At 35.4% G+C, this 23284-nt stretch overlaps 1 protein-coding gene across 12 annotated transcripts in view; it reads right to left on the bottom strand.

The window, feature by feature from the left end:
• Window positions 1–23284, bottom strand: part of ARAP2 (ArfGAP with RhoGAP domain, ankyrin repeat and PH domain 2) — a 177598-nt gene that overhangs the window by 142356 nt on the left and 11958 nt on the right. For 6 of the 12 annotated variants that reach the window (XM_023638251.2, XM_070264017.1, XM_001498922.7 and 3 more), the window contains exons 2-6: window positions 20485–21550; window positions 9756–9814; window positions 8588–8664; window positions 7790–7881; window positions 5950–6303 (exon numbers count right to left, since the gene is read on the bottom strand). In XM_023638251.2, the coding sequence (XP_023494019.1) occupies window positions 5950–6303; window positions 7790–7881; window positions 8588–8664; window positions 9756–9814; window positions 20485–21392 (1490 nt within the window). In that variant the 5' untranslated portion in view covers window positions 21393–21550. The remainder of the gene's footprint in view (window positions 1–5949; window positions 6304–7789; window positions 7882–8587; window positions 8665–9755; window positions 9815–20484; window positions 21551–23284) is intronic. The other 6 variants (XM_070264016.1, XM_070264019.1, XM_023638253.2 and 3 more) reach the window with 2 other exon arrangements.

The following is a 23284-nucleotide window of genomic DNA, read 5'->3' as shown; positions in this document are numbered from 1 at the left end:
AGTCTTACAAGAAACAGAAAGCAAGACCCATCAGAGGCTGTTCCAATCAGCTTTGTAGCATCTCACTCTAAAATGAACAGCCCAACATTGACAAAACATTTGAGGAAAACATCTCCAACGTAAAAGAGGAGGAAGGACCCTACCCCCCCAAAAAAATTTAAAGAAACAAACTCTACAAGAAAAGAAAGCTTCAAAAAACACAGAGAATACATTGTGTCCGTGGAACAATAACAGTATGCTATAAAAAGATCAAAGGTAAGAAAGTGCTTTCTGCATTAAAATAGGATAACAAAAAACAAAAGGCGGTTAGAAAATACAAACTAAAGTTTTCTTGGGAGGCTGTAGGATGATGAAATTGATACATGCGTGCATTTTGGATACATCACAGATTTATAGTTCTAAGGCAGAATTTTGGGATAAATGAATGATAAGTACATAAAAACCTAAGCAAACCAAAAACAAATAAGCAATTATTAATTCCAAAGGTAACTAAATGCTGCAAATGAAAGAAAAATTAATCATAATATGCTATATAGCTTAAATATGAACAGCATTTACTCAATCATAAGACTATAAGACTAAATACAGATATAACCTAAATATTTTATCTAAGTATATTAAAAGGACGATGAGACATGAACTGTGTCTATGCTAGCAGGGGGGCTCAGAGGAACTGTGGTGAAAATGAATAAACATTACATTCCATGGTAGTACGTCAATAGTTAATTTCTAACACTGAAAAGTCAGAAAGAATCGGCATAAAAATAATTAAGACATACAAAGTAAATATCAAAAGAAACTACTAAAGGACTTGAAATTAGCCTCTTCTTGTGATAAGGGGGGGGGAGTTGGGTTTTTTTCAATAAGCCGCAACAGAACTTTCTGACACTTTAAACTATGTGCTTTTATAGCCACCAAAAAACTTAATTTTGAAAGTTTAATGCAAACATATGATTTCTTTACCTTATAATTGCCACGATTAAGAACTGACTAGAACTCACTTTCAGTAAAATTATCAAGTCACCTGAAATAAAATGATGCTCTTCTGAAGAGGAAAAAAACTGAGGTTTATTGAGCCCTGATTAAGTGTCAGGCCCAATGTTATCTACTTTTCCAACTGATGCCACAGAGGAAGTCTTGACCTTACACTTATATGTGGGAAATGGAGGGTCTGAGGCACCGAGTGACACAGCAAATGAACGATGGCTTGACAACTCTAATTTGAGTCTGTCTGATTCCAACGCCTGATTCACTTCTCTGCAGCCAGACTGACAAAGAAATGAGCCATGTTATTTTAATAAACACTAAAACTAAGAGTTTTTCCCTCTCAAACTACAAATAAAATATTGAAGCTTTCTATTTGCTTGGCACAGTCTTTACAAGTGATGTATGATTTGAGAAATGGCCAGCTAGTTTGCTACTATAAAAAGATACTTACTAACAGAGATTTAATACTCAATTTTAAGTTCAACAAAGTGATTGATCCAGAACACCTTAGTCAGATAGAGACTTGCCAACTTTCCACTACATTTGCTTTTCCCTGAAAGGCCAGCCACGGACAGCATTCCCAGAAGACTTGAGGTGCTCACACACTTGAGTATGAGGGTGGGGAAGTGCTTGGAGACTCCGGGCCCTGGCTGGGAAATCAGTCACTGACAAAGGACCAACAGTCTAAGCTCTGGTCTCCCACTAAGTCATGGGCTACTGGCCTCTGGGTGATCTGACTCCCAACCACTGTCTGGGATTTGACCTTTTCTTGGTATTTGACCATTGGCTTTTTCATTTCCTCTAGTTCTCTGTTCAACCTGAGCATGCAATTCACCAGCATCTTCCAGGAAATACCCCATCTAACCTCTGCTCTCCATCTCATTAACTTCAGAATCTCCAGACATCACCTACGTCAGTGCCTTTTCACTCCCTCTAGCCAGAAAAGTCTTTCATCTAAAACTGCTGGTTAAAATCTTATCCATTTTCCAAAGGCCAATTGAACTGCTACTTCTCCTCCCCAGAAGGTCCTTGAAGAAATGTTTTCTCAACCTCTCTGCAACCTCACAATTCTGTACTCTGTGGACCTTTCTGTACCAATTATCACATTCTGTCTTTTGGGTTTATTTTTATCGGCCTCTTTTTTCTGTCCTAAATGGACGATACAAACAAGACAAACAACACACACGTCTTGCTCATCTTGTATTCCTCTATAAATTCTTAAGCATATTATGTATTCAAATTGTTGAGTTAGGCTTAGGCTCAGACTACCACACAATTCTTCACCATGGTTAAAAAATTAGTAATTTTTTTTAAAGAGAGGAATTTAGCTGAGTAAGAAATAAAGTCATAAAACATCTTGTCAAGTAAAATATGAATTCCTCAAGATACATCAGTTTTTATAAATATGCTCAGTGCATTATGCTGAACAAACATCCTAGAAAACAGCAAGTTACTAAAGTCAAAAGGGTTACCACACTGCAGATATTCTAGGATATTTCAATATGTGCATCTCCTAAAAGGAGTACAGCACCTTCAACCATGTTCTCTTTTCTTTACAGCAACTCGCGAGATTCTTCTGAGTTACAAATTTGGGAAATGCTGGAAAAAATTATATCCAGTCTTTCACATTAACATCTACTCAGATTTGCTGAATAGCTTGAGCTTATGAGCTACAGCTAGGAAAGGAGGGCAGGGCGAGACTTGGTTTTTTATCCTCAAAACTCAGTGAGTTTTTTTAAACAGTACCATTTATTAAGTTTTTCAACTGCTTGACCTGTTTAAAACACTAATGACAGACCCAAGTTCAACCTTTTATCAAGTTTCTTCCATACTTTTTTTTAAAGCAACAGTATCAGGCTATATTATAATTAGATCATTCGAATATTTAAATAGATTTTCATACTTTAAGCTCAACTGGAAATGTTTCAGTATTTCTTTAGCTGCACGATGTTAATGATTTTCTTACTAAATGTTGAGCAGTTTTCGCATACCGTGCATTGATTCAGAACTGGCATTTCCATTTCAAAAGCAAACAATCATATGAAATAAATCCAGATTATGAATTTGATTACTTTGTGTAATGTCACTCATGACTGAGGACAGTTTCAAATACTATTTGGACAAGGATAACTGACTGTGGCTATTTGTTTGTAAACTGTGTTTTGACAACACATGTAAGTGACCTTAAGGGGAAACAGACTAACAAAAAGAACACTGCGAGCCCCCTGCTCTGTTAATGTATACCAGTGCTATCATTGGCACCTGCCGATTTTCAACCAATATGGTCTTTAGAGTTCAGTTTTTATCACAAAATCCCTATAAATAAAAAAAAAACTAGCTGTTTTGGAAAAATTAAAAGAAAAAAGTATGTTAAACTCTAGGTTTTCTACTGCTTCATTCAACAACAAAAACTAAGTATCTACCACATGCCAGCCAACTTTCTGGCTGCTAAGGATACTGTACAAACAAAAGCCAATGTGATGACTGTCTTCATGAAGCATACATCAAATAAATCAATCATCTAGCATATGAGCCCTGCAAAGAAAAATAAGGCAATGGAGGGAGAGATGGGGTGGTGGGGGAGAGTGGCAGTGATCACTTTAAATTTGGAGTTCAGGCCTCAATGCAACAGAGACACTGGAGTAAGAACCTGATGGAGGTAAGGAACAAGTCAAGTTGCTCTCTGGGTAAGAGCCTTCCAGGCGGAAAGAAGAACAAATACAAAGGTCCCTAAGAGAGCTCCTGCTTCTTATTATGTGTACACGTAACAGAATAATAGAAAGTAGTTTATTTTGTGATCTATCAGATTACAATTTTATATTTGGGGCCCATGGGAGATGAAGGAAGCTGGTATAAGATTTTAGCCAACCATCTAATCTATTTTATTTCTCTATGGCCCACAGACCAAATCTGGCCTGTTATCTGTGTTTATAAATAAAGTTTATTGAAACACAGCCTCATTCATTGGTTTACATATTATCTATGACTGCTTTTCATGCTACAACTGCTGAATTGCTGATCTACAACAGAGATCATATGGCTTAAAGATTAAAATATTTATTATCTGACGCTTTAAAGAAAATGTTTGCTAATATCTCCTCTATGAAATTCAGAATGCCACCTGAATCAGTGCTATCTGCACCAAAGAGACATGTGACCAGGAGCTAAACAAACCTCAGTAACCTCACATAAGGAATGGGGAGTTATCACTATGTCTATTTAATGAGCATCTTAAACACCCTCACAATAGCCTACAGACTCTAATTAGGAAAAGCAAAAATTCGGATTCAACTTTTGGTCTACTAAATACATGTTTTTGGCTAGTTACACATATTTCTCTCAAGTAATAGCAATTTAATCATGTAGAGGGAGTTTTTAAATTTCTCGGCGATAGAACAAATTCTTTTGGGTACTTTCCTATATCCATCCATCCTGGTATCCAGGAGAAAAACTTTTAAGCCAGAAAACTCAATTATTTCCCCTACAATGGAAAAATATAAATCTAGGAAACTTGCAGCATCTAACCTTAGGCAGGTTCAGAATAGAATAGATGGAAAGTCTGAGTTCTGATAAAAAGAGAATGAAAATGCTCTAACTGTCCCACCTTCACTAATAATGGTGAGGCTTTCTCAGTGCGCCTGGAGCATAAGGACCCTGTAAAGGGTGAGGTACAACCGGAGATCATACAGGAAACCACAGCTGCTCGGGGCTCTGACGATAAACCTTCCGGTGATAATTTGAGAGAGCACTAGGATCTCCCTAAACTTTAATTTTACAGAAATGAAACATTTGAGAATATTCAAGCTCACTGTTTCATTCCCCCAGTGTGTATATCTGAGTGCTGACTCATACCTTTGCTATTTGACCTACCAATACTACCAACGACTGAGGAAGAGTAGACACAGTTGACTAATTCGTCATCCTAATATAATCAGAAAGCAAACAAAATAGCTGATACTAAGAAGTACTCTACTTCAGTTTACTCAACATCTAATTTGCTAAAAGTATGCAATCGTATAAAGTATTAACTATATAATTACCAATCATAAAAGTGTTGGGGGTTTTGCTGGCTTTCTTAAGAAATGTAATTCCTGCTCCCACTAGTCAACTGTTGCTTCTTCTGGTCATTTTTTTACTAATAAAATTTATTTTAGGTCACACCAAGGCTTTCTAGAAATGATGCACATTTTGGGGGGAACACTAGAGAAAATCGGCACATTGAATGGACTCACCACATAACTACTTAAACAGGGAGAGGTTTAAATAACTAAATAATTCATGAGGAACATTTTGAGTAAATATTTCAAAAAGACATCTAAAAACCAGGATGCCAGAAATCAATTCTAATTAAACATAATCCTTTCCCAAAGATTTTTTAATACTGTAAAATGCTTAAGGGACAGAAATTTCAAACAGTAATGATAAATTTGTTTTAAAAGTATAATATTCAAGTGACTCTGGCCTTCCATGCAGCATACAAAAATCAAAACAACATATCAATAATAGTGAAGCCCCAAAGCTAACAATGCCATTCTTTTCCCTAACGACAAAAAGCCTTGTCTTCCCAAACAGAACACTGTTATTATATCAGCAAAAGCTGAACAGTGTGGGCCAAGTAATACTAACTCAATCTGTGTTGTTCTTCTTTGCTACAAACTGGGACACAGGATAGTGCATTTTGGTGCAAAGTCAGAAACTAACATGAAGGATCTGGATATGAAATCATAACTTCTAGTTTTAATTTCCTATTCAGAACCTTAACCCAGCATTCCACCCAGCACACGGCACATGTCCCTCCTTATGAAGAGCATTTGCGAAGTGTATTGAAAGTCCTGAAAAACTGTATCCGTCTGCATGAGTAGGGGGCAGGGAGTAGCAGCAACCTAGCAGGTTTAGAAATGGATAAAATCAAATTTTCAAAAGTATGCCATTTATGGAAAAAAAAGATGAATAAATACATACCCTTGAGGACAGAGTTTGTCCAGCCATCCCGATTTAACCTTCCTTGCAGACGATCCGTAAAAACAGGCATAGGGAGATATTGCCGTTGAGGAAATGATTGACGAGTCAGTATTTCCACTTGTTGAGCTTGATGGATAACTATGCCTGTTAACAGGGTCTGAGTTCAATGCTTTTTGAGTCCTAGATTTAGATGCCTTCGAATTTTTTCTTCTCAAACTCTGAAAGCATTCTTCTACGGTTGAATATTCTGACTCAGAAGCAGTCTCTATCGGAAAATTGGTTTTGTCCTCTCGAGGTATCCAAATATCTTCCACTTTGTCTTCACTTAGATGCTCCTTCCTGTTATCATATATGCTAAATGGAAAAGGATGGTTTGAACATTTCAAAGTGCTATATGTCATTTAAGCCCTCAGTTACATTTTAAATTTATAGACAACCAATCACAGAAAGTTAAGGCTAGGAAAATCTTAGAGTGTAGTTAACCCATCTGATAATTTTTAGAACTCTTCCAGAAAAACTAAATGACCCTAAGACATACATGAATACTACTTCAAGTAGTATATTTTTTCTTATGTATCATTTAAACTCATCTGTTTATTTGGGGGGGTGGGTGCAGGTGGTAAGGATGGAGACTGACTGTATTCTTTGCTTCACAATTTCAACATCTTCACCAGCCTATTAAGTGGCCAGCGCAATCTCTTGCCCCTGGGCAACATCATGAACCACTAACTCATCTTTCTGGAGATCTTACTTCCTTCTTGCCCCTTCTCTGGCTATCCACTAACTGACGCCAAGGAGTCTACATTCCAGCAAAATGTAATAAAACAGAGAATACACCTAACTGGTGAGAGCTTTAGTATTATTTTGCAACACTGATGAGGAAAAACTGCACCACAAAGCTAGTAAACAAGAAAGGCCCAGGGTACACTCAGAAAGGAAAAGCTGTGGAACGTGCAATATTGACTGGAATGCATTCATTAATAGCCAAGCACATTGTTATAGATTTAAGGAATGACAAATAGATTCACTCAGCCATTTACGTATAATAAAACTCATCACAAAGACGTTTTTGCTAATCAATGAAACAGATATGCCTAGGGGTCAAATTACATCCTTCTGGATATTGTGCTCCAAAAACCACTACTTTCTTAAAGAATGACTTAACCTGGCCCCTTCCACATTTGCACTGTAATAGGTGTGTAGCAAATGCTTACTGAAGACACTCAATTATTAAGTTTCAACTTAAGGAAACCTCCAACAGTGTTAGCCTTGGAAAATGGAGGATAAAATAGAATGAATAAAATAAATGAATAAAATGAATGTTTGGTAATGATGCAGGACACCAAGTCCTAACAAAGCTGAGAGAAAAATAAAATTTAAGTTGGTGCCTCTCAAACTCTGTTTACTTTCATGTATGATCCAAGTAACTGGACAGTCATCAAGCCACTTGGCGATGCTGAACTTCTAATAAGAAAGATACATTCCATTTGTACAAACTCTGCACTTCACACAGTGACACTTTTTGCACTGCCCTTTCTCTTCACATTAACATAACCTCATCTTTAAAGTGCAATCACAGTCACCACATATTTGCCACTTTGGGGAGGGGAGGATGGTTTCAATTAGGAAAAGACAAAAATAACCTGCTATAGAATATCACTATATACTCGATTTACAGACTCTAAATTCAATTACTAAAATGAATTCTGTTGTCGAACATTTAGAAAGAAAAGATTTGAACATACCAATGTAAAGTATTTTCTTAGAAATATAAGCAAGAGGTCAACATTGTATAGCACTTATTCAAAAGAATTAATCATCACTGATCATGACCTCATACCTCGATTGGACCAAAAAAGCGTTTCTTCCAGTAGTTGTTTCCCCTTTCAATGTTTCTTCATGAGTCCAAAATTCATTCTTTATAGACTTCTTCTATAAATAAAAAATACACTTTTTTTTCAGTGTAGCATTACTCTACAAAGATCCACAAAATCTGGGTTTCATTTCACTAAACAAATGTCTACTTGCTTAAATTTTCAGTAAAAGCAATTTAGGGAAACTATATTAAATAGTGGTGTTTTGATACCTTTTTCAATACATTATTTAAATCATTAATATCATTTCAACTAAGAAAAACGGAAGATGCTAATCAAGAACAAAATTCATTTACTTTTACTTTCCCGCTTTCTTTTTGTCTTCAAACTTCTCTTTTATCAAGACCAAAAAATAAAATAGCAAAAAAGCACAAGTACTGGAGAGGAAAGACTGAGTGATAAATTGAATAATTAAGAATAGTTAGAAGTCTGTATTTGGGCATAAGGCAAAACAAAATCTACAGAGTTTTGTTTTTGTTTTTGATGGACATCTTTTTTGTCTTTTTTTAAAAGTAATTTATCTTGTGGCATATTCTAAAACCCCACTGCCTGTATTCCTGAAATTGAATTGAAAATGTGTTTTTATGATGTATATTTAAAGTTATAAGTTACCGTGATTTTACTGAACAGAATTTTACCGACTAGAAATTTCATTCTTCAGTATATCACATTCTTCAAACAGCTTATAGGAAAATGAAGAGGCAAATATAGGCAGAAGAGCAAAGAATTGAACATGGAAAAAAATTAAAATGTATGGGACTAACCTTGGAATTTTCTAGTTTCTGGAAGAGAAAGGTCTCTCCATAAGGAAATATGGAAGATGAATTCTCCTCATTTGAATCTTTTGGGGGAAATTATAGGATGAGAATGGAAAGATGTAAATAATGTGAAATACTGTTTAAAAAACAGTCATGTGTTTATTTCATAGTAAAAATCACAACTTCAGCTTTATCCTCTGAGAGTCTAAAATTATGTCCATAATTCTAACACGTAAATCAACTCTCCCCATGGTCTTCTCGATGTAGCACTCACTTTATACACCCCTCACTTCACAATCAAGAAATATTACTGTTTATTAAAGTGTGACATATCATATATGTCCTTGCTAGCCTCTAAAATCCAAATTAATATAATCAAGCACACTTCCCACACACAATGGAAAGTGTAGTGGTGCCATTTATAATGTTAAGTGCTAAATGAGAGAACAGTATTAACAGCAGAAAATTAAGCTTAATTCAAACATAATTTTCAATAACCAATTATTAAAAGTTCACCAACATACCAGCTAAATATCAGTCGAAATACAAGAATCCACTTAATATAATCCCTCTAATACCATAGCTACTAACACACCTGTAAATAATTTATTTCAAAAGCATTTCCACCATCTTTGAATTAGATTGCTCTATAGAAAAGAATTCTCAGCACTTGCATTTTCTTCTGCAGCAATTTTTTTTAAAGGTTCAGTGTTCGTCATTTTTTTGTCAAGAAGAATGTTCCTGAACTTGTATATGCAGAATTTTCAAAAAGAAAGAAAAGCTTCTGTCAATGGTCAATTTACCAAAGAAACAGCATCACCCCTTTTCTGTTACCACAGCAAAATTACTCTCCATAAATCTATGTCCTGTAGCTCAGACTGTCAGAAACCACTTAATTTAGTTAAATGCCTTCAACTGTGGCTAATGATAAATGAAGCCTGTACAAACGAATCTTTTTACATTAGCACGTGCACATTTCCCGGAGTCTGAGTGTAGATTGCTGTCTTTTATTCACTCACCTTTAAAAGTATCTGAAGTACTGTGAACCCTAGCAGACAGTTACTCCCACTAGTCCTTATTCCGCAGGTGGGCTGCCGTCTCAATCACAATTGGAACACATTTAAGACTATCAAATGACTGCTAATTTACAGAGATTTTAAATGCTAAGACTCACTTTGCTGCGTCACCGATTTTCCAGTTGAGGTAGTAACAGTTCTTCTCTCTCGAAAATAGCTTAAAGCAAAGGGAAGAATAGATAGGTTAAAACAGAAAAGTAAAAACAGTTAAGTTACTACCTTGAGTAAAGGATTAATTATAAACACACACATCCTTTTGGGTAGAAAGAGCAATATTCAAGAATAAGTTTGATTTTAAATAAACGGAATGGTCAAATTCCACAAAGTTTTTCTAAATAGCCTTAAAGGAAGAGATTTCATTAGATTTTACGAGTATCTGCTTCTCACATTTATAATTCACAAAAGTAAAATGAACAAATTTGCCCAATGATAGTATGCACATAATTTCAAAACTGCTGGCCATAGTCCTGTGAGCCACAAATTTTCTAACTAGATCTCAGTATTCATGTAGTTTTTTCTCATTAGTTTTATAATATTGAGTCAAAAATTTTTCTGCCTCTATGAGCATAATATGAAAATACACAAGACCCTTTCTCAAAGATCTTACAGTGTTGGGAGGGAGATATTACAGGTAATTAATTAGAATACAACATAACAGCAATGACAGAGAAAAAAACTGTGGAAACAAAACACAACAAATACCTACTGCTACATGAAATAGTTCTATCTATGTTAAGGATCCAGACAGTGTCCTTCACTTCTCTTAAACACGTATCTGCCCAAGGAACTACTCAAGGATATTAGAAAAGAACAGAACCCAATGAACTGGAATATGTACAAGCTTTAAAACTCAGTGTAACCAAAAGCTGGTTCTTTGAAAAGATCAATGAAATTGATAAACCTCAGGGAAAGAAAATTAAGGAGAAAGGGAATAGACAAATTATCAATATCAGGATTGAAATATTTGTAATCCTACAAATATTAAAGGGATAATTATAGATTATTAAGAAAAACTTCATGCCAGTAAACTCAACAACTTAGATGAAATGGAAAAATTCCTTAAGAGACACAAATTATCAAATATGACACAAGAATAAATAGAAAATCTTAATATCCTTATATTTATTAGAGAAACTAAATTTATTAATTACTCACCTACCCACAAAAAACTCAGGCCCAGGCATTTCACTGGTGAATTCTACCACACATTTAAGGAAGAAATAACACCAATTCTACGCAAACTTTTTCAGAAAATAGAGAAGGAGGGACTAACAGCTTCCCAAGTCATTCTATAAGACCAGTATACAAAAACCAGTGAAAAACAAAGCTACAGACACATATTAGATAAATATTACATAGATAAATATTACTTATGCATTTAGATGCAAAAATCATTAACAAAATATTAGCAAATCAAATCCAACAATATATAAAAAATAATATATTATGACCAGGTGAGATTTATCCCACGAAAGCAAGATGGTGTAACACGGAAAAACCAATGTAATTCACCAAATTAAGAAAATAGAGAAGAAAAATCACATTCTCATGACAATAGATCCAGAAAATCCAACAGACAAAATTCAACATCCATCTATGACAAAGATTCTCAGCAAACTAGGAAGAGAAGAAAACTTCCTCAATCTAACAAAGTGCATTTATGAAAACCCACATCATAATTAATGGTTAAAAACTGAATGGGGTTTCCCTTAGATTGAGAGTAAGGCAAGGAGGTCTGCTCTCACTACTTATATTCACATTTTTCAAAGGTCCAAGGCAGTGCAATAAGACAAATGAAAGAAATAAAAGGCATGCAGATTGGAAAGGGAGGTCTATATGAAGAAAATATCTAATAAGAAGAAAATCCTAAAGAATCTACCAAAAAGCTTCTTGAACTAATAAATAAATTGAGCAAGGTCCCAGGACAAAGGATAATATTAAAAAATTCAATAATATTTCTAAATACTGGCAATGAATAATTGGAAAAAGTGAAAGTGCAACTTTTACATTAGCATACAAAAACACGAAATACTAAGGGGTAAATTTATTAAAATATGAGCAAGATCTGCACACTGAAAACTGTAAAACAGTGCTGAGAAAAATTAAAGAAGACCTAAATAAATAGACAGATATGCCCTGTTCATGGATTGGAACACTCAATATCATTAAGATGTCAATTCTCCCCATATTGATATATAGAGTCAACATAATCCCAGAAAAAAATTCCAGTGAGTTCTTAATAGAAATTAACAAGGTGACTCTAAAATTTACATGCAACTACAAATAACCTAGAATGGCTAGAACAAATATTTTAAAAAAGAACAACATTGGAAGATTTATACTATTTGATTTCAATATTTAGTCTAAAACTACAGCAATCAAATCAGTGTGTTACTGGCGAAAGGACAGACGTATACATCAATGAAATAGAACAAAAAGTCCACATATACTCTCACACACCTATGGTCCACTGATTTTTTAAAAAGACGTCAAGGCAATTCAATGGGGAAAGGATAGGCTTTTCAACAAGTGTTGCTAGAATAAGTGGATATCTCAATGGAAGCAAAAGAAGTAAGTATCAACTAACACTTCATGCCATATACAAAAATTACATTGAAATAGAATTTAGACCTACATGTTAATGCTAAAAGTCTAAAACTTCTAGAAAACATAGATGAAAATCTTTGCAACCTTTGAATATGCAAAGATTCCTTAAATAAGATACAAAAACCTACATCCAAAAAAGAAAAGTTGAAAAGGTGGATCTTAACAAAATTTAAAACTTATAACGTTACACATTTCTGACAAATTACTTGTATCCAAAATATAAAAAGAATCCTTACAATCCATTAATAGGAAAAACTCAATTTAAAAATGGACAAAAATTTGAATAGACACTTGACAAAAGAAGCTACACTAATGCGATACCAACCACCTACTCGTTAGAATGACTAAACTTAAAGTTGTAAATATCAAGTATTGGAGAGCATGATGAACAACTAGAACATTTAAATACTGCTGGCAGGAATGTGAAATTACTTAATAGTTTCTGAAAAAGTTAAACATTTACCTAAGTTAAGCTCCCAACTATCCAATCCTAGAAACTCAAAAGAACAGAAAACATATGTCCACAGAAAAACCTTCCGTGATCTTTCTTCATAGCACCTTTATCCTTATTAATCAAAAACTTGAAACATACCAAACGTACATCAACAGATGAACAATAAACAAACAGTGGTATAGGGACCCAAGTGAATACTATCCAATTTAAAAAAAAAAACCTACTAAAAAGAAACACACACTAAACATAATAATATAAATGAATCTCAAAATCATCATGCTGAGTGAAAGAAGCCAAGCACAAGGCACAAAGATACATCTATATCTTTCTATATGGGGGTGTGAATGAGGGATGCACTGTAAAAACACACTAAGAACTGCTCTGTTTCTTGATTGTGGTAATAATTTTACAGGTTTATACATCTTTCAAAACTTATCAAATTATATGTTTTAAATTGGTACAGTTTTTAATACAAATATTATACCTCAAAGAGTTGTTTAAAAAATTAATTTAGCAACTTACTGTCTACAGGGTTGATACATAAAATATAAACTATATTTGTAAATATCAGCAAACAAAATGAAATATTAAAAATGATACTATGTAAGAGCATTAACAAAAAATCCAAACCCAGGATTAAATCTAACAAAAGATCTGCAAGAACTCAATGAAAAAACTAGACATCATTACTGAGAAAACTGAAGAAAACCTATTTAAATGGAGGAACATATGGAAGACTGAATATTGCGAAGATGTCAGTACCCCTTATATTAATCTGTAGAGTCAATGCAATCTCAATCAAAAGTTACAGGTGTGCAGAATTTTAACAAGTTGATTCTAAAATTTATATGAAAAAGCAAAGACCCGAGAATAACTAAGACACTTTTGAAGAACAACATGAGAAGACTCACTCTACCAGGGATCAGGAAGTATTACAAAGCTATAGTAATTAAGACACTACGTTACTGATAAAAGGATAGATAAATAGGTTAGTGAAGTAGAATAAAGAGTCCATAAAGGGGCCCAATTTTCATCTAAGACAAAGATGCCAATCTTGAGCAATGAGGAAAACATGTTCTTAATGAGCAGATCACCTGGATATACACATGGTATAAAAATTCTTTACTCCGACCTCAGAGTACACACAGAAATCAATTCAAGAAGGATTATAAATCCCAGCATCATAGGCCAAACAATAAAGCTAGAAGATAAAATAGAACGCCCTCATGTGTCTTAAGACACCAGAAGTTCTAACTTTAAAGGAAAGTAGTGGTAAATTTGACTAAATTAAAATTAAGAACTTTTATTCATTAATAGTCACCATCAAGAAATAAAAAAGCAACATATGAAAGGCGAGAAGATATATTCAAAAAGGGCTCATATCCACAGTGCATCAGCAACTTGCAAAAATCATTATGAAAGACAGAAAATGCAATTCAAAACAACCACCAAAAAAAACGGGGTAAATGACTTGAAAAGGCACCACACGAAAGATAGAACATGGTCGATGATCAACAAACACCTTAAAAGGTACTCAAGGGGCCGGCCCCGTGGCCAAGTGGTTAAGTTCTCGTGCTCTGCCACAGCAGCCCAGTGTTTCATTGGTTTGAGTCCTGGGTGCGGACATGGCACTGCTCATCAAACCACACTGAGGCAGCGTCCCACATACCACAACTAGAAGGACCCACAGCGAAGAACATACAACTATGTACCTGGGGGCTTTGGGGAGAAAAAGGAAAAAATAAAATCTTTAAAAAAAAAAGAAAGAAAAAGGTGCTCAATTTCATTAATCATCAGAAAATACAAACTAAAATCACAATGAAATATCACTACCCACCCACCTATATGCCTAAAGTTTTTTTAAATAATCAAATGTTGTTGAGGGTATGAAACAAAAGGAATGCACATACACGGCTGGTGTTAATATAAATTAGTATAACCACTTTATAAGAACCATTTTACATTATCTACCAAAGTAGAAGATAAGCATATCCTATGACACAGCAATTCTACTCCTAGGTATATATTCAACAGACATGCACATAGATTTGCTCCAAGAAAAAAACCACCCAAATGTTTGTCAACACGCAAATAGATAAACAAGTTGTAGGAGATTCACACTAAAGAACACTCTTCAACAACACAAATAAACTGACACGCAGGAACATGGATGCATCTCAAAACATCATGATGAATAAAAGATGTTAGACATAAAACATTACTTGTCAAATGATTTCATTTATACGAAATTCTAGAGTAGGCAATGCTAATTTATAGTGAGACCAGTGGCTGCCTCCCAGGGGGTAGGGTAATTTAAGGCAAATGAACAAAAGGGACTTTTGGAGGTGATAGAAATGTTCTATATCTTGACTGTGGTAGTGGTCACATGGGTGTATATATTTGTCAAAACTCATCAACCTATACACTTAAAATTAGTCTATTTTATTGTATGTAAATTAGATATAAATAAAGCTGATTTACATATGTCTGTACACATATATTATTTATACGTAAAATAGCAGATGATGTTGGGAATATGAAATAATTATCAACAGTAGAATGGCTATCATGGTATATCCATTCAGTGAAATATTATACAGCAGTGAAAATGAACAATCAATAATCACAGGCACCAACATAGATAAGTCTCAAAGTTAAGCAAAATAAGCTTAACCAAAATATTCACTATATGATAGCATTTTTTTTAAAAAAGTTCACATAACAGTCAAAACTATATTGTTTGGCACATACCTAAGAGGTACCTAAAAGCAAGGAAGTAATTGTTATTTTTAAAGTCAGGATAGAAGTTGTCTTTGGCAGGGGAGGGGCATACAAGTTTACCAAAAGGTCACAAAGTAATTTACCCTTTATTTGTTCATTATCTCCAGAATCTTGGTACTGTTATATGGCTAGAATTGTTTCCTCAAATTTGTATGTTACTGACACAAGTACATATTGATAATTTGAACCACTCAGTAGAGCAACACTCAAATTTTCTACGTCTTTGGTAACTTGTGCTAATAATGAATATTACTAATTCTCATTAAGCATTTACTGTATGTCAGACAGGTCTCAGAATTTTACAAATAAACACACACACATAATACATATATATCTATCTACATAGATAGATATTTATATATAGATTATATAGACTATATAGATATGTATCTAGTCACAAACAGCCTAAGAAGAACTATTATTATCTGCAATTTTTAAAGAAGAAAATTGGCACATAAAGGTGCTAACTTTCCCACAGTCGTACCAATCATAAGTCTCATCATAATCAATGTCAATCATAAATCTGCATCTCAAACCCAGGCAGTCTAGCTCTATAACCGCTATTCTAAACCACAATGCTTAATTTAATAAAAACTTCAACTTTAATTTACTGGAAAAAAACTTTTTTAAAAGATTTTGGACTATTTTAAGTATACCCATTAGTGGGTTTTGGATTGGTGGTTTGTTTTTTTTTTGGTTTTTTGGGGTTTTTTTGGTGAGGAAGATTTGCCCTGAGCTAACATCCATTGCCAATCTTCCTCTTTTTGCTTGAAGAAGACTGTCCCTGAGCCAACGTCTGTGCCAGTCGTCCTCTATTTTTTGTATGTGGGATGCTGCCACAGCATGGCTTGATGAGCAGTGTGTAGGTCTGCACCCAGGATCTGAACCCATGAATCCCAGGCCACCAAAGCAGAGCTTGCAAACTTAACCACTACGCCACTGGGCTGGGCCCTCATTAGTGGTATTTTGAAGCATATTTTGTTGATTTTAGTCTTAGTCATATAAAACATAAAGAAAAAAGTTTGTGACGATCTTTACTGATTTTACTATCAATTACCAAATCTATCAACCAGGTTCATTTGATCTATTGTAGATGAAAGCTTAGCTCAATACAAGAAACAAATTGCTCTGAAAACTGGTGATCAGCAATTTATATTCTCATTCATCTAAAAATAAATTATCACAAGCTTTTTATATTCTAATACCTATTACGCCCCAAGCAATATGTTAGGGGTTTATATATCTACATCTCATATTTCATCCCCATAACAGCCCTACGAGGGAGGACCCGGGTCTCGATCCTACCAATAAGGGCTCTCCCAGCCCAAGTCCCACAGCTAGGAAGAGGCAAAGCCAGCATTCACGTCCAGTTCTGATCTGTGCAAAGCCTACATTCTTTCCTCTTTTCTGCCTCCTTCACCCTATTATTTTCCCACTAGTCATCCTGAAAACGGCAAACTGATTTTAAATTGAAAAATAATATAGTTGATTTGCAAAAATTAAAAACTCATAATGAAAAGCAGTCATGATCACTCTCTCTTGTTATTATGCTTCTGTGATCTTGGTCAAGTTGTTACCTAACAGCTCTGAGCTTGGCTTCCTATTTTATTGAAGGGAAATAAAAAACGGCCTGCTGCCTAGGAATATTATGAGGGTTAATGAGATAATGCTTTTAAAGAGCACAAGGTGTGCCCAACACAATGAAAACCCTCAGCAAGAATGAGCCAAGTGTTATTGTTTTCACCAGAGAAAAGAATGGTTGGTCCTCCTGGTAAACTGAATGTGCACATTTGTTTCTTAAAGTACTTAGAAGCATGAACACTCTTCATTTGTAATAGTCAAAAATGTCAACAACTTACCCCGGAAATACATTGTGGTTTTTTTCTTTGAATAAAATACTATATAGCAGTTGCATAAAATTTGTGCATCGATGTAGACAAATCTCAAAAATAATATTAAGTGAAACATGAAGTTGCAAAAAGTAACTGATTATCAAAGTGAATCTTTAGCATACCTACAGATGTTATTTTTTCACATATTTTTTATCACTAAAATTGCCAAGAAAAGCAGTGGCCTAAAGGCTAATTAATGTTAAAGCTTTCCCTTGATGATCCACACTTACCTATCACTTAGGCAAGGCAGCCACACTAAAAAAAATAATCAATTACACACCATAAATGGACCACCATTTCTCAGAATGTTTGTTTTAAAAAATGCAGTTCTTACAACTCATAACAGACGAACTATAAATCATTATGGAATTGAAGTCAAAAGAAAACATCATAATCATTAGGCAGCAATTTAAAATTGCCTTGAGGTTACATAATATCTAACTAAAACACACAAATCTGAATTCAGAAAACATGAGAGTGTATTAACTACAGCAGAGACCGGGAACATTAAATTTATAATGTACATATAATTGTCTCAATCTACGAAGTTCCAAAAAAATGTCCTTAGGATAAGAATAAATGATAATTACAAAAGGATTACAACACAAAAGTCTACACCATTATCACAAAACTTTTTTTAATCAACTAGCAAAAGTTGCAGTTCAAAATATATTTTTTCAAAATAGAGTTTTTTTAATTATGAAAAATAAAAAAGTGTAAACGTAATGTCTTTTTACTTGTAAAAAGTATCCAGCAGATTGGGGCCAGCCGGCTGGTGCAGTGGTTAAGGTTCACATGTTTCCCCCCTTTGGCAGCCCAGCGTCTGTGGGTTTGGATCCTGAGTGCAGATCTACACACCGCTCATCAGGCCATGCTGTGGTGGCATCCCACAAACAGAGGAAGATTGGCAAGGATGTTGGCTCAGCAACAGTCTTCCTCAAGCAGAGACAGGAGGATTGGCAACAGATGTTAACTCAGGGCCAATCTTCATCACCAAAAAGAAAAAGTATCCAGCAGATAGATACCTTTATCCTCTAAAAATAAATCAAACTAATAACTATTTAAATTTTGATTCATTGTTTACACGTTTAAGTCAAAATTTTGTAAATACTGAAATAGTCTATATTTTCATAGAATTTATAAAAATGCATTTTAAAGGAAAAAATCTGCATATTCATAGCAGACCTTTCTCACTTGCTTTTAATTGTTTAAAATTAGCAAAATATTTTAAAGCTAGAGTGTCGAACATAAATTGGTGATCTTCTACATTCCTAGTAAATACTCCCATTCTTATACAAGCAATCAACATTTTTAAGAATATTTACTAAATGAGCAGTTAAGAAAAGTAGGTTCTGGAATCAGATGTATTAGAATAAAATCCCAGTTCACTACGCATGTGATCCTGGGAAAATTAACCTAAGGCTCAGTTTTTCTCTTGTTAGAGCCGTAGAGTCAATTCTGACGCCAAGCAACGCTGTGTACAGCAGAGCAGAACCCTGCCCAGTCCTTCTGCACCATCCTCTCACTTCCAGCGCTGTATCAGACGGTGCCCTGCTGCCGTTCATAGGGTTTTCACGGCAAATTATTTTGGAAGTGGGTGGCCAGGTCCTTCTTCCTAGTTTTAGACTGGAAGCTGTGCTGAAACCTGTCCACCATGGGTGACCTCGCTGGTATTTGAAATATCAGTTAGCTTTCAGTATCACAGCCACACACAGGCATCAAAGTATGACAACCGACAAACTGATGGTGTGGTTCCCCGACCGGAAACAAACGGGTCGCAGAGGTGACAGTGCCGAATCTTAACCACTAGACCACCAGGGCTGACTAAGGCTGTTAGCTCTGAAGATAACATACGAATAATACCCACTTCACAGGGTCACTGTGAGAATTAGATAACCCATGGAAAACTATAAACCAAACTAGCACGTAGGTATTTACTAAATGAGACTCTTACTATTGATTTCCTAGTAAATACTAGACATTGCTACTGGCACCAGGGATGCCAAAATACAGACAAACTAGGGCCTCTGCCCTCAAAAAGTTTATGCTCTAATGGAAGGTACTTAAATTAACATATTCTTGTAAACTGTGGCATTTCTCTTGCAAACACTAAATATGCACATTTTCTCTTATGAATGCAACCAGGATCTTTGCACTGTAATTACCAAAGGTGCCTAAGGGCAAGAGAACCAGCCGTGGGGACAGAGTGGCGGGAGGATCTTGCAGACAGGCCAGCCTAGAGCCTATGCAGGAAATCTGTAATCGCACTTGGTGCCACAGCAGTAACAGTCAAACCTGAACAACCTCATGACTCTCAGCGGAGAGACAAGTGTTAAGCTTTTCGCGAAAAAATACCCCACCACGGCCCTGGAGAAAACCACAACTGTTGTAGGCATAACTTTGAGAAAGGAATGAAAGCTCTTTCTCAGTAAGTCAGCTCTTGGACTCCACCAGTTACCTCAAGGGACTAATGACCCCACACGCTGTTAGGCCCCTCTTTCGAGTTCCTGTCTCTGGTGGACCTGCTTCCATACTGAACTGTTACCATCTTTTTACATCTGTCTTCTACACTGCACTTCCAGCCCCTCTATTCCTCTCTGCCTCCTTCACACCTAGCACAGCGACCAGTACCAAGTAGGTGCTGACTAGATGTGTGATGAATTACTAATTTCATGCCAATCACTGTGCCAGGCAATAGAGATACAAATGTCAGAAACACGGCCCCCGTCAAAGAACAAATGATCTAGTTGGGGAGACCAAGTTTTCAAATACGAAAACTGTAGTCATGGAAGAACATAATACCAGAGGTGGAGGAAGGTATGGAAGGAAAATCCAGGTAGAATTAGGGGAAGGGAATTCCCCCAATTAAATGGGAGAAAGCTCGAGTCCCAGGCAGTTACGAGTTGGAAACAGACTTTGGGAAAGAGCATACAAGAGCAACAGCATGACGAAAAAGTTTTAAAAGAGAAGAAAGAAAACGTTGGTTGAATAGGTACGTTAATGTCAAATTTAGAAAAGAACACTGAAAATATAACGGTTAAAAATAACTAAATTCCCGCATATTGAATATTTGCAGCTTATAAAAATTCTTACCTCCCTGAAATTCCTTTTATTGTCCCTGGAATCTCTGGTACAGGTCGATGTCTTAGCATAAAAGATCGAGACGGTCTTGAAACCAATTTGCTCCGACTTCTCACAGGTGCGGGGACTGGTGATGATGGAACATACAAATCATTTACAACCATTTCTCCTTGAAATTGAAAACATGGGGATGGTGGTGATCTTTCAGAGAAACCATTAGTTCCACTTCCGGAATGCGCTGCTTCTGATAGTGAATAGCCAAAGGCAGAAAGACATTCAGGGTCTGCATTAGTAAGCTGGCTTACATTTTCTGAGATCAAATCAACTTTTTCTACTGGTTCTTCCACAACTGCATGATCCGCAGTCGTCTTTGTAATCAAAGATCCTATCTTAATATTTTCACTACCAAACAAAGAATCTTGAAAAGAACCCAAATGCAGGTGTGGTTCTTCTTCTGGAATGGGAAAGTTGTGTTTAGGAAGAGACAGCTTATCATCTGATTTAAGAGACTGGCTATTTTCCACACTAACATCATTTTGATCAAGATTTCTTGTAACAGTCTCCAACTGCGTTGGGCTAGGTGTCTGAACTCTACCTGAATTTGAAAGTTCTATGCAGGTGTTCTGATCAGAAGATGGAGCACGGCAATCCTTTGAAGTCTCATCATTCTTTGTTTTATGAACGTTTGCATAGATTGGAATATCTTGCATCTTTGACAAGATTATCTGTAACTGTTTAAGTATCCTCCTCCGGTGCCCCGTAGGTGATATTCCAATTTTGTGTAGCACGCTGTCATTTATTGCTGCACAGTCTTTCACAGTATTAAAACCAAACTCACGAAAGTGTAAGAGATACTGCTCCAAATTAATGCTCATCAGGAAATCTTTGATATCAACATTTACTTCACTGACTGAGGACATAATGGTGACTTCATTACTAAGCTGAGTTACAAAAAGCAGGACAGTGGATGCACACACAGGACAGTGCACTTCTGTAGGGGTTTTTCCTCTATCACTTGTGACAGAAAAATGTCTCAAAATGTTATTTTCTCCACAGTGAATGCTTTATGTGTTTAAGCCTGAAAAAAAAGAAAATTCATTAGAACATTTTGGTTATTAAAACCTAGTTTTACATTGTAAATTCTCTCTGAAGAAACACAATAGAAATGAAGAGAATTACTTTCGCTGAGAGTTTAGAATCTTTAGCATTACTTTGCATGCCCCAGAAAGTCAATTCCCAGGCAGAGTGTGAGGGTACAGGACAGAAATGCTCCAGTAATATCAAATACTACTTACAAAAAGGTAAAAAATGACTCTCACACAAATATAAAATGAACATGTGTCAAATATTTTATTCAACTCATTAATTAATGAAGGAATCGGTACGATAGTTAAGACTAGTTCCAAGATCATTTGCGGAACAAGTTTCTACAGTCCATCAGAAAAAGCTTTTTTCTTTTTTAAGTGTTAGAATAAGATGGGTAGGTTAGATTTAAAAACAAAACAAAACAAAACTGTTTATTGTCCTACAGGGCAATAAAACCATAACCTTTGCGGTTATCTTTCTACCGGGCAAAAATCTATAAGCTAACAAGTAACTTCCCAGTTCTGAGTTCTACCCAAATAGTAAAGAGAAAGTGGAGCACGAGAATTAGAATTAAACAGCCCTGGGGGGGGGGGGGGGGGGGGGCCTGTCAAACAATATCCCCACAAGGCATTGAAAGAACATGCTGCACATTCTCCTGACTTCCAAATTTTAGATAATTTTTCTTAACAGTTACTAGCTATGAAAAACTTCTCCCTTTAATACACTTTCTTCAAAGACTCTTAAAAAGCAGTTAGTACATATTTCTCAGGCCAATAATTTTCACTTCAAAAAAGCAGCAGCATTATACGTACAATATTGATATAGAAGATAAGACTAGTTGACTAGTTAATTCTTAAATACATTAGGTAACAGGAAACAAGTTAATATGAAAGTAAAAGGAAAAAGTTTAAAGGTCACATTTTCCTCCTATATACCACAGCAGATTCATATAGGTTCATTTTTCTCCCAAACAACATCATTAAATTTTCTGTAAAGTTGATTTATCTAGGTGCTGTTTACATAGCTGTGTTCAGTTTGTGAAAATGTATGATATGTGCAAATTTCTGTATGCCTAAATAAAAAGAAAAAGTGCAGAATATGCATAACAGCCACATACTGAAGTAATAAAATGAGACACTCAAACAAGGTAAATTTATCTGAACAAGCGTTGATGCAAAGTTTCTGGAAATCATATATCAAAACAGCTCTCTAAAGACACAACTCCGACTCTGCATGTGTTACATGTCAACAGCCCATGAACTATTGCCTCAACTGTTTAAAAATATCAGCCAACACTGACAAACAGGTATATGGAAAAAGGGAAAGTACATATCATATTCAGGCAGCACTGCAGAAGCAGAGAAATAAAAACACAAGCAAGAGATGAAAGGCAGGAAATGCCTTTGCCAATAAGGTATCCTTCTGTCACACTCCAAATGACAAAATGTTAGAGGAAAAAAAGGAGAAAGTTAAACCTCAACGCCATATACAAACCTGATTCTCAGATATACCACTCTTGTTCTACACAATTATTTGGTAAATAATTTTTTTGCACATCACAAAATGGAAATAATTATTGCCAAATTGGCTGGCACCTTGATCTTGGACTTCCCAGTCTCCTAAACTATGAGAAAATAAACACCCATTTTTTAAGCCAGGCAGTCTGTGGTATTTTGTTGCAGCAGCCCAAACTGACTCATACACTCCTTGGTCCTCACTGCCTTTG

Source organism: Equus caballus, chromosome 3, assembly GCF_041296265.1.
Source record: "Equus caballus isolate H_3958 breed thoroughbred chromosome 3, TB-T2T, whole genome shotgun sequence".
Lineage (NCBI taxonomy): Eukaryota > Metazoa > Chordata > Mammalia > Perissodactyla > Equidae > Equus > Equus caballus.
The sequence above is the reverse complement of the archived record's forward strand: the minus strand, read 5'-3'. Positions and strand labels throughout refer to the sequence as shown.